The 12,315-nt window shown below is 34.7% G+C and overlaps 2 protein-coding genes across 2 annotated transcripts; both read right to left on the bottom strand.

Annotated features, from left to right (window-relative positions):
- Positions 1-142: 142 nt before the first annotated feature.
- Positions 143-3,100, bottom strand: LOC132103177 (leukocyte receptor cluster member 1 homolog). Its single transcript, XM_059508063.1, has 4 exons — positions 2,677-3,100; positions 2,196-2,387; positions 1,774-2,075; positions 143-739 (listed from the first exon to the last, which is right to left on the bottom strand). The coding sequence occupies exons 1-4, from the start codon at positions 2,806-2,808 to the stop codon at positions 526-528; spliced, it is 840 nt and encodes a 279-aa protein (XP_059364046.1). The 5' UTR covers positions 2,809-3,100; the 3' UTR covers positions 143-525.
- Positions 3,101-3,704: 604 nt separating this feature from the next.
- LOC132103671 (transmembrane channel-like protein 7) lies at positions 3,705-11,758 on the bottom strand. Its single transcript, XM_059508768.1, has 16 exons — positions 11,629-11,758; positions 10,135-10,309; positions 9,774-9,916; positions 9,387-9,551; positions 8,664-8,749; positions 7,927-8,072; positions 7,689-7,836; positions 6,914-7,072; positions 6,511-6,665; positions 6,093-6,219; positions 5,359-5,456; positions 5,094-5,277; positions 4,875-5,005; positions 4,601-4,756; positions 4,292-4,370; positions 3,705-4,029 (listed from the first exon to the last, which is right to left on the bottom strand). Exons 1-16 carry the CDS (start codon positions 11,669-11,671, stop codon positions 3,847-3,849), a joined length of 2,178 nt encoding a protein of 725 aa, XP_059364751.1. The 5' UTR covers positions 11,672-11,758; the 3' UTR covers positions 3,705-3,846.
- Between the last annotated feature and the right edge of the window lie 557 nt (positions 11,759-12,315).

Below are 12,315 nucleotides of genomic sequence, written 5' to 3'. Positions count from 1 at the left end.
ACTGAAACAGTATAAAATAGCGATTTTAAAAACCTATATTAAGGTTTCAAAGTTTGCTTTAGATAGAAATTATAAAATGACATTTTGCTGCTTATCCCAGCAATGCGATAATGGGGTATTAATGAAGTCTTTACACAAGAGTGGAACAAAATAGTTTATGGACTCCAATTTCAGCAGCAGAAAGAAAATGTTCTTTGTCTCAGAATAATGGCTTAAATGACGTTTTAATGCTGATGCCTTAGAATTGTTCAGGAAAACCTTCATATCCTACAAATCATAAGATTACATTTTTATAATCACTCTTGTGCTGTGAGCACAAACAAAAAGGAGGATTTCTTGTTTGACCATTTTTTCCAAGACATCTGATGCCAATAAAAGTGTTGCAGAGGCCAGATCGATGGCTTTTAGGTACATTAGTAATCAGTCATTTTAAATGCTCTTCACACTTTGCATGTGGCTAATTTCTTGTCCGACAACAAAACAGTTCTGCAGTTTCTAGACTTATTGAATCAATGCCTTTGTAAGCTAATAAAAGCCACACTGATCTCGGTCTCTCCTTTGCCTTTTCCGTGCCAATTCAGGAAAGTAAGCACTGTTGTATGGTCTGTCTCTATCCCCCATCTCTCGCTCTTGCTCTTTTTCTTTCCCGCCTCCGCTCCTCTGATCCAGTAAAGCCTGTGTCCTTTTCTTCTCCTCCGCTTCTCTCTGCAGTCGTTCAGCCCGTAATCTCTCAACTGAACTGTCATGAGAGGAAGAGAAATTATTTTAGGATGAAAAGGTTGACAAATGTACACAAGTTACTATTGCAGTGGGCATCTACTCATGCATATCTGAACAAGTTTGCAAGGGGAACAATACTCCGAGTGTAGTTTATATAATACTTTTGCATTTGTTTGTAATTCTAGACTGCATTACACAACAGAAAAAGTGTTTAAGTTATTTAAACCTGACATCAGGAAGATATCTGAAGGCAAAAACACACCAATTATAAATGCATATATTTAAAAGATTTGGATCAGCAAGATTTATACTTTTACTCAGCAAGAATGCATTAAATTCAAGTGAAAGTAAGACATTCATATTGTTAAAAAACGTTTCTATTTAAAAAAACAAATGCTGTTCTTTTGATTCATCAACTAATCCTGCAAAAAATGTATGATAGTTTCCACAAAAATATTAAGCAGCACAACTGTTTTCAACATTGATATTTTTTTTAAAGATTTTTTTTCTGTCTTCATTATGATAGGTCAGTAGACAGGAAACAAAGTGGGAGAGAGAGAGGTGAAGGGAATCAGGAAAGAGCCGTGAGTCGGGGCTCATACTCAGGATGCCCAAAGCGCAACAGCGTTATATGTAGGCACACTGCCCACAAGGTTATTGGCGCCAGCAAAAAAAAATTCTTAAGCATAAAATCAGTATATTAGAATAGTGTCTAAAGAATCATGTGACACTGAAGATTGGTGGCTGCTGAAAATTCAGCTTTACCATAATAGTAATAAATGACATTTTGAAATATACATTATAAAAAAGTTATTTTACTATATATTTTTTCATCAAATATATGCAGCTTTGGTGAGCACAAGAGACTTTTTTTCACCTATACATAAACATCTATACATCAAATTCTTACTGATTGCAAATAATCATGGTCACATTTTCACTTTCAAGAAACCACTCAGTGAATGTTCTGACATCTGAAGTAAGACTAAATTGTTGTGTAGCCAGGGAAGAGGCTTTAGCGGCATTGACAGAAATAGAAAATTTATTTCACACCTCTCTCCACTCCTCTTCTCTCCTCTGTATTTCTTCTCCTTGTTCTTATGCTTTCTCTCCTTCCCGTGCTTCACTGCCAGTGCTTTCTTCATTTCTTTAAGAGGATCCAAACTGTCTTTTAGATTCCTGTCTTTCTTTTCTTTCTCCTCTTCAGTTATGGTTCTTGGCTTGTTGTTGCCTTTCTCTTTCTTTTCTTTATCGTCTTCCTGTTCTTTTCCACATTTCATGTACCAGGGAGTTGCTTCTGTTCCAGGAGCTGGACCTAAAGACACTAAAAGACCAATAGCACGTTCCTGCTTCTCCTAAAACAAAATATCACAAAAATAATTACAGTTTTGAGCCATCTATGTGCAATATACAAAAAAATACATCAAATCTTAAAATTGTAGGTAAGGATGTGTTTTAGTGTCTTTTTGTCACACCTTCTCTTCCTTCTTCTCTTTGAGGTATTCTGCATTTCCTTTCTTTTCAGAGGAGTCCTCTAGAGGAAACAGATTTAGATGTTCTATCTCTCGGGCCCCTCGGCTTGCCTCTACCGTCTCTCCATCCTCTGTTCCTTTCCCTGTCTGCTGAAGGGCTGCTTGAGATTTCTTTCTCAAATACTCGGTTCGAGCCTGAGGGATCATGTGAAAGATGAATAGATCAGAAATCAACATTAAGCTCAAAATTCAAGGTAATAAGGTGACATTTAGATATTGTAGACAGAATACACATTTTTAAGCGTGCATTCCATTTATGGCACATGCGATGCAAACAAAGACAAAATACACATTTAATTTATTTTAAAGTAATGCTGTGAGGTCAAATTCGACACGTAATGTCGGAGTCACTGAGTACAGGAGGGGATGAGAATGTAGTAAATGGACTAGAAACAGTGGAAGGATGCTGGGTTGCTATGGTTACCTCTTGCTCTGCGCGTTCCACTCGCCGCTGAATCTCGCGTTGTTCCTCTGCTGCTTGAGCCTCGTCGAGGCGCACGCGCGCTATGTTGTCCTTATTGCGCACATGCCAGCTCTTTTTGGGCAAAATGTTCATTATGTAATAGTTAAGAGAGCAGTGAAGCAGACTAATGTAGTTCTAGTCTCGTAGCAAGTTCGTCAGACCACATACAAGATCCAATAAATGAGGCCACAGTTTAGTTTAAATGGCACGAAACAGACTCGTCGACTTACTACGCAAGGAACTTTAAACTCGCCAATGAATCCCTTAGTAAATTTAAATCGGTTTCATCCATACTGAATATTCACAACAAAACAGCTTTCGAAAAAAATATATACCAACTCGACGGTACAGGTGGAAAAAAAATTAGGAAATACCGGAAGTTGCCGTGGCGTGACAACGTCACACGTAAAACCTTTGTGACGCAGTGAATAGTCATGTTCTACATGTAGGCTACCACATGAGGGCGCGGCTAAAACCCTCAACGACAGCCTTTTGTTTGCCGGGAAAACAATTTTCATAATTTATGTAATACTTGAATATTATAACGCTCAGCAATTTATACTGATAATGTATTTTAATTATTCCTCTTTGAAAATGCTGTAAAGAATGCACAACAAAATACGTTGTAATGGTCTTTTACTTTTTTGTGTTATGGTTTAATGGTTAACAAAGACTTCAATAAATAAATATTACTTTATGCTTTAGTAGGTGCAGCAAAATAAATCATGGGATGCTATGCATAGTGTACATTATGCATCACAGAAGTTATAAAATATTTAATAGGTACACTGGCTCATGAACATGCATTTATTTCGATAAAGAAGACTGTTATGCTTACAAGGCTACATTGTATTGATCAAATATGCAGTAAAAAAAAGTCATATATATATATATATATATATATATATATTCTTTGATTAATAGAGAACACTGAAATATAATCTTTTGTAACATTAAAAATGTCTTTATTTTGTCTCATGTCTCATCCTTACTGAATAAAAGTATTAATCTCCTTAAAAAAAATATTTCTGACCCTAAATCTTTGAATGGTGAGAAAATATCATTGGTTGTATTTCTGTAAAACAATGGAGTGCACAGTTTTCAGAATTCTAGTATAAACTTATACTAGTCTTAATATGGTTTTGGGTCTTCATTGGGGTCAAATGCATAATTGTTATATTGATTCCACTGTGTTGATGTGTGGTAGAAGGGCTCAGTCTCTCTCAGGGGCTGCTGTGGTTCACGGTGTAAGTTCTGCATTGTGGCATTTAACTCTTCAATTTGTCTAACCAGGAACTGCTTGTCACGCTGTTCCTGTTAAACCCAGATAAATATGGATTAAAGGACAGATTAATAATGGCTCCAGTCAGAGGATAAATTGGAAACAAGAAAGATTTAGTGATACCTTTAGTGATATTTCTATAATATTCAAACCACAAACACTTTTTTCTGTGCTTAAAAGGTATACAAAGGACATTCACTGTAATTAAATATTTGTATATCGTACAATTACACAATTTAAATATGCAAAACCATTCTAGTCTGTGAATTGGATTGCTAATAACTAAGAACTTACCAGTTTACACTGTGATTTCAGCAGTGCTACACTTTTCCCATGGACAGATGTTAAAGCGTACACATAGCACAGGAGCACACTGTATATTAAATATCAAATACATGTAAAATCAGTCCGAATCCTGCAGCAATATATTACTTGCGCATCATTATCTCTTAAGCAATCTATAACTCATTATAAGAATATCAATGTTTTTAGACAAATTACGTTTATGGAAATATTAAATATGGTACTTGAATGCATGTTGATTAAAGTTTTACATGAAACCATAAAGTAATCCTGAACTGAACCAAAGTGGTTTATACTGACCAGGAAAAGATGAAGAGTGGTATAGAGCATTTCTGGGAGCCGATATAAAACAGGAATTCTTTACTGGTGCTGCTTAGCATATCAACAGCTTCTGGTACAACTTCCCACATTGCTGGGTAAAAGCGGAAAGGCCCACAGCCATAAGACGGATGGATCCTACCAAAAAAAGGAGAGAGAAGGTCTACATAACACTTGACATATACATGATTATACAGAAATATTCTGTCAATAAAAACAATGTGCTACAACATGGAAAGTGACAGGCCTCACTCACTTAGCCAAACTGTAAAGGAGAACCACACTGGACAACATCCATCCAAAGAGCAGAACCAACAGGAAGAAGAAATTGGAGGTGGTGGATCGGAAGTTTCTTGTTGCTGGTTGACAGTTCTGGAAGAGAGTTATCTGACACAAGCAAACAGAAAGAAAATTAGCAATTGCAATTAATTGCAAATGTAGATGTGTGTGTCTGAGAAAGGCGTGGTCGTGGTACCTTTTTGCAGTAAAAAAAGAAGATGAATTTGACGGTGTTGATGAATGGCAGCAATGGACAGAAAAGAGCTCCAGTCCAAACTACTGTTTGACTGTAAACTAGAGCAAGAACATTCGGGGCAACCAAAAACTCCTGCCGTCCCACCCATTGAGTTAGTTTACATGAGCAATGATCAACCACGATCCTGAACATGGAAAAAAAATGTTATAGACTTACATTTTTAATATAAGAACATATGACCCAATACACAAATGTGCAAACAGACCTGCGTGGGAATTCTACCAGGATTAGTGTAGTGATGGTGATCAGGAAGTCAAAAAGAGTTAGTTTATACATTTCCTGTCCAACCCGTGTCTCCCAGCACTACATGGTTGTAAGAAAGAGATTTAAAGTAAAAAATAAATAAATAAAATTGAAAAAGGGACCTTTTTGAGATTATTTAGGCATTAAACTGTAACACATCTATAGTAAAACAATCAGTATATCATTCATAAGTTTGGGATTTTATTTTTTATTCATGCATTAGAATGCCTTAATCAATCAAATGCAACAGTTAAGCAATTTACATTGTTGCAAAGATTTCTATTTCAAATAAATCTTTTGAACTTCCTATTGATCAAAGAATCCTGAAAAAAAAAATAGATTTCCACCAAAACATTAAGCTGCAAACATTAGTATCAAGAAATGTTTTTGAGCATCAAATCAGCATATTAGAATGATTTCTGAAGGATTGTGTAACACTGAAGACAGGAGAAGTGGCTGCTGGAAATTCAGTTTTATCATCAAAGGAATACATTAAATTAAAAAATATATATATTAAAATAGAAAACTGTTATTTTAAATTCTAAAAAATATTAAAATATTACTGTTTTTACTGTATTTACAGCCTTGGTAAGCATAAGAGACTTTAAAAAAAAAACATTTAAAAAATCTTATGGAACCCAAAAATGGTAGAGTATCTGACCAATTTAGGAATGAGAGCATATCTTAGTTGCTTACCTTATATTGGTCGTAATAATAATTACAGGGTTTGCAGTTTTCACTTTTGATTTCTCCCTTACAGGTAATCTGCTCCCACAGAGTGTACAGCAAAACACCCAAACTCACCAAACGCAGGAAAACTGCCCTACAATGACCAATACAAAGAATTACTAAAATTCAGCAAGCAGAAGAATAATGACAAAGACCAAATGTAAGAGAGCAGTGGTTGAATAGACAATGTGTGAGTATTTAGAGAAAATGATGGCGCTTCATTTGAAAGCATTCACTTTGAAAGCATTCACTTTGAAAGCTATTTAATGAGGGTCACAATAGAAATTGAGGATTGATCCAAGGCTAAACGAGTATTGCTCTTCATCTATCTGCTCTTGTCTTCTTTGATATCTTTATTCTGTGTGGGTGTGAGCGTTGATCGAACCTCAATAAGGCCAGGATAACAGTGGTACTTGGAGAATACTTTTCCAGTAATGCTATCTTGTCACACAGCAATGGGACCACAAAATTGCTTGCTGTTATCACCATGGAGGGTAAGTATTGCAACAGCAGCCCCACAAAGCCTGTTGTTTTCCTAGACTGAGAGAAAGAGAGATTTTATCCAATTAATTATTGTAAATCAAAGCTAGACAGGGTGAACAGAACCTCAACTAAATTAATAAAAACTGATTTTTACTTTATTTTTAAACTTTCGTTTTAAAAAAAACAGCACACAGACCTAATTTGTTAATCTGAATTTAATGGCCAAAGGCAATATGGGATTTACGTAAATTGTTATGATATTATTTAGTTTTAGATACATTTCTTGGGGTTTTTTTTTAGCTAACCTGGCTGAATTGAGTTGCCTCTGCAATGCCATAGAAAGCTGCACCGATGAGTATTAAGACTACTAGGTTAAGGAAAACACGTAGTGCATAGAGAGACACTGTTTGGCCCAAAGTTAAGGAGGCAGCCTTTTTTTTAAGCCTTTCCTCTTCTAGATCCACCTAGGTGTGACAGACACAGCGAGAGAGGGAGAAAGAGAGAAAAAAGTAAAAATGATAAACATTATACTGCACTAGCAGTTCCTTGTAAAGGAATAGTTCACCAAAAAATGAAAATGCGATGAAAATGTAATCTTTATATCACTTGCTCAGCAATGGATGCTCTGCAATGAATGGATGCTATCAGACTGACAGTTCAAAGAGCTGATGAAAACATCTCAGTAATTAACAATTAACTGGCACAACTCCAGTCTATCAATTGATGTAAGTTACCGTGTTTGTAAAAAAAACAAAAAAAGAGAACCATTGCTTCTGGCCAAATACCAGTCCATAATCCATAATAACACTTCCTCAAGTGGAAAATTCCAAGCCCTGTTATCACCTCACATCAAAATCCACTGACATATTTGTTTAGAACTATTTTGGACTGTATTCATCTGTAAATTTTACTTGATTTAAACATATTGCTCTCTCTCACTCTTTTTTTTTTTTTTTTGGGTAAACCATTCCTTTAAAGATTTCTTTTCCATAAGCAAATGTTTAAGTTTCCCCAACACAATTACTCACAGTATGTTCATATAAAATACCTGAAGACAATTATTGTTTGCAATACACAGACCTGTAATCTGTGGCGAAGATTGTTTTGTTTAAGTTTTGTTGTACGATCTCCTTGGAGACCATGATCCCATCCTGTAAACACCAGCATACTGTAACCCCCTACTGCTCCTCCACCCGTCACTACGACAAGACGAGCCGTGCCGCCCATTCTGTTGGTCAATCAGAGATGTTAACTAAATACATCAGCAATGTGTTTTCAATATGTTGGGAGAAAATGTGACAAAGCTGACAAGATTCACCTAATAATCAAACAAATCAAGCAGAAGAGGAAGTAGAACGCTGCCGTCAACAGATAGGCCAGAGGGATGTTGTAAGAGAATCCATTACTCTCAATCATTGAATTATTATAATATCCATAAAACAGGTATGAATACTCCATAAAACCCTAAACAAAAAGATAATTGTGATGAATAAAGATCATTCACCATTTTTGTTTTTATTTTTTTATTATTATTTCAGGCTCACAAATAAGTAAAATTATACCTTAAGAAACACATACCTTGCTTCACATTTACTTTAATTCTCATTCTATTTGCCTTGTTGTCTCTCAGTTATTTTAATTCAAAGTTTAAATTACAAAGTTGTAGGTTTAAATTGAAAAGCTGCCCTGCCAGCTGCCCAAACTAAAGACTGGAGTAAAGGCTGCTGAAAATTCAGCTTTTCCATCACAAATGCATTACACACACACACACACACACACACACACACACACACATATATATATATATATATATATATATATATATATATATATATATATATAAAATAAAACATTAAAATAGAAAAAAAATATTTCAAACTGCAACAATTTCACAATATTACTGTTTTATTGTATTTTTATCAAATAAAAGCTGTGTTTGTGAGCATAAATTCAAACACTTAAACAAAAAATCTTACCAACCCCAAACCTTTGAACAGTAGTCAGAGATTATGTTTTCAGGAAACAATAAAAAAAAACCTGAATGTGTGTCCATACCGTTCCTGAGACCAGGTCCAGAAAGTATGTGTAAAACACCATCAGGGCATCAGGTTTTGGATCATAATGCAAGCATGTCTCAACGCCTGTTTAAATAAATAAATACATTTGACTGAACATAAAAAAATAAACAGTACCATTAAAGTGAACTTAATTTAGTTAATTAAAAAACAATGAACATTCAAAGCACATTTTTCTTAAAATGTAATAATATGTACTTACTAACAATTTTTGTTTCTTTTTACAAATATATTTTTGTATGCATATTGTGAATAGTATATTTCAACAAAGAGGGTTAATTGCTAATAGTGTTTTACCCTAAATCCAATCATATTAGTAGTAAAGGGTAAGTAAAATTAGGAAGAATCCCAGCAACCCTTATTATTACTAATTGCAGGAAACATTGCACTATGAAAACAGAACAGAACAGGGAAGTATAGACCCATTTTAGTCGGTTAAAGATACAACAGTTAACCTGTTTATAAAGTGATAAGGTTTTCTTTGAAAAGATTAGTTATTATAATGGATTTTAAACTAATTATTTTAAACTTGACATGACATATTGTTTTTGAATTTAATATACCTAAACTTGTCAGACTGGCCTTGTTGCTTTTATAAATACTGTATACTGTTATCCGATAACCAGTTAGAAAGTTCTCATAAGATGTAATCAAGCATGATAAATTTTTGTTGTGTTGAATACCAGAAAGACTGTGTTTCTACCGGTTAGATTGACTGTGAGAGCAATGGTGGAGTTGAATTTCATGGAGCGAAACACAATGCTGGGAATGAGGACAAATGCTGCGATTAACAAGGAGGACAGGAAGTTGAGAATGACAAGAAATCTCAGGAACAAGAAATAGGATTGGACTCCTCCGCCAAAGTGACCTACAAGAAAACAAGTGGATGAAGGAAATCAAATATTAAACCCATCTTTGTTTTATTTTTTTTATTATCTTGTTTCTTCCAGCTCCACTAGATGGCCTAAATTTGATCTCTTTCTTGGCGTCTTTACTCAGATTATTTTATTTTAGCTGAAAAAAAATCACATGTATGTGCAAATGAGAGCAGTATTTCTCATTTTTGTAAATTAATTCATATTTTCATCACCTCCTATCCTTTGGATTCCCCTCTTCCACAGAACAAAATAGCTGAGAATATATATGGCAACCTCACAGAAACGATGAAATGTCTTTGATCGTTTGATGTTCCAAGACCTAGAAACAACTGGAACTTTCATCTTTTGCACCTGCCTGGAAGAAGACAGCGAAAACAAGCCCTATTATGAATGAACTTTCTAAAATTAAAAGTTTTAATATATACTTCTGTCTGAAACTTTAAGGAGCTGGAGTTAGAACAGAGGAAAAATAGTTTTTCTTCAATTCAAGTGTATCCCTAGCTAAATTTTGGTAATGTAAAAATGTAAAAGTTGACACTGGTGCACGTATGTAATACAATATTGCAGGTATACCATACTGCTCTCTTCAGACTCATGTGCAGCGGCAGCTCTCGGAGATTTTGAGGTTCATTAGAGTCTTCAGCATCTTCAGGTGGGGAGGACCAATCAAACTGAACCGCACTTGTGTCTTGGGCTGGCCCTGTCCGCAACCTCAATGAATGCTGGGAACTGTAAGGACTAGGGTAGTCTGTGGGCATTGAGAGAAAGCAGATGTATTTCAAAGCAATCACAATTACAAAAGTTAGCATGTTAAAATATTTCTGCAAGTGAACGCCACTTGATTGTGCCATCCCAAAGAAGCACTGTCACTTTTACGGACTTTTAAATTAAATGTTCCCTCCTGTGGAATGACCTGCCCAACTCAATCCAAGCAGTCATTAGCCATCTTCAAGAATCAGCTTAATACACATCTCTTCCATCTTTATTTGCCCCTCTAACTTTAGCACTCACTATTCTAATTCTAATCTTAAAAAAAAATTAATAATCTAATCACCTTTCTAATCTTTTTGTATTCTATCCATTTTCTTTTCATTTATTAAAATAAATTATAAAAAAGACCTTTAACACTAGCTTGCTCTATTCTTTTTCTATATCATCTGTTTTCTTTTTATTTATTATATTATTTAAAAGCCCTTGCTATGTATTCTGTGTTTAAACTAACTGAGACTTCTTACAGCACTTGTATATCATTGCTGTTTTGTTGTTTTTGATTGCTTCCATTGTCCTCATTTGTAAGTCGCTTTGGATAAAAGCGTCTGCTAAATGACTAAATGTAATGGTAATGTAAATTTAAATGTAAAACTATATATTGCAAAGAAAGAATAATACTGACAGTTAACTGTACTGGGAGACATTATAGTCAAGTACAGTAATGGTTGTGTTTAAAACTGGGACTGAGAACAAAATGGAGCAGCATTTCCCATCAGCTCTGATATGCACTACATTTCTATATATAGCCAAGTCCTATACACAGTACATATCCCTATCAGTTCTCCTTAACACTTCTAAAATAGCATAGACTTTACCCCTAGACTTAACACTGAAAAGGGGTGAAACTAGGGTCAGTTATAATTTCTGTTAGATTTTCACTATTCAGTGTAATAAATGTTACAAGACCATACAGATCTTAAATGTAAATCTTAAATGTGTGTAAATCACATTTTTTAAGATTATTCAAAAGATTAAATTATTATTTCACTGTAGTGTTACTTTCAATACATTTTACAGCAAGAAACATAAACTCAATACAGTATATTAACATAATATACAGGATGGTAAAATTATTGACAGTTTACAGCGGTTATGGAACTGTCAAATATAGTGTCACCAACATAATGTCTTATAAGAGCCTATGATTTTCCAGTTATTTGACTGTAAATAAAATGTAAAAAGTGTATAGATGTAGACAAACATTTGAAGTTCTCCTACTTGGGAATAATTGCCAGCTAACCCCCCTTACACATGTACAACATTAATTCAGTTATACACACATTCACACTGTCTTACCTGGAGATGGATGGACTTGATTGTTGAATTCTCTCAGCTCCATCAGAAACGGGTACAATCAGCGTGGATTCCACATATAACAAACAAAAAGACAAAAAGCACAGTCCGGAAGCCGCAGCTGTCAGTAGTGCAGATAAGACGAATTTATACTGACGTATAAGAACACAGGTGTGTCAGGACTCTGTCATCTGAACTTTGAGTCTCATGGAAATAAACTTTGGAAACACTTCCTTGTACATATTACCACCAAAACACAAGCTTCACAGGCAACCTATTGATAGATCCTGTTACCATGCGTGAATATCTTTAAAGCATTTTTCTTTCTCTGTGCACCGATATCAGATTTACTTAATTCGTTGTCACAGTTTAAATGATGAATAATTGAAGAACGAAGTTTATTTGTTGAATAAAAATTCTAGTTTGTTATGAGCTTTGGTCAGCGTCTTCCTGTGGTTTATTGCCTGTTAAAAGTGTTGTCATGGAGACAAGGGGCATAACCTTGCTGCATGAGCCATTCTTTATATTAACAGACTATCAAATCTTATAACTATCACACATTGTTAATAAACAAGATAATTAAAAACTAAAAACGTCCATCTCTCAGTGCAACTTATAAAACATTAACTAAAATGGGGTTGAAAAAAAGAGCGAAAACGAAACAGTTGGTAGGCTACGTTATACATTAAA

Source organism: Carassius carassius, chromosome 24, assembly GCF_963082965.1.
Source record: "Carassius carassius chromosome 24, fCarCar2.1, whole genome shotgun sequence".
Classification (NCBI taxonomy): Eukaryota; Metazoa; Chordata; class Actinopteri; order Cypriniformes; family Cyprinidae; genus Carassius; species Carassius carassius.
The sequence above is the reverse complement of the archived record's forward strand: the minus strand, read 5'-3'. Positions and strand labels throughout refer to the sequence as shown.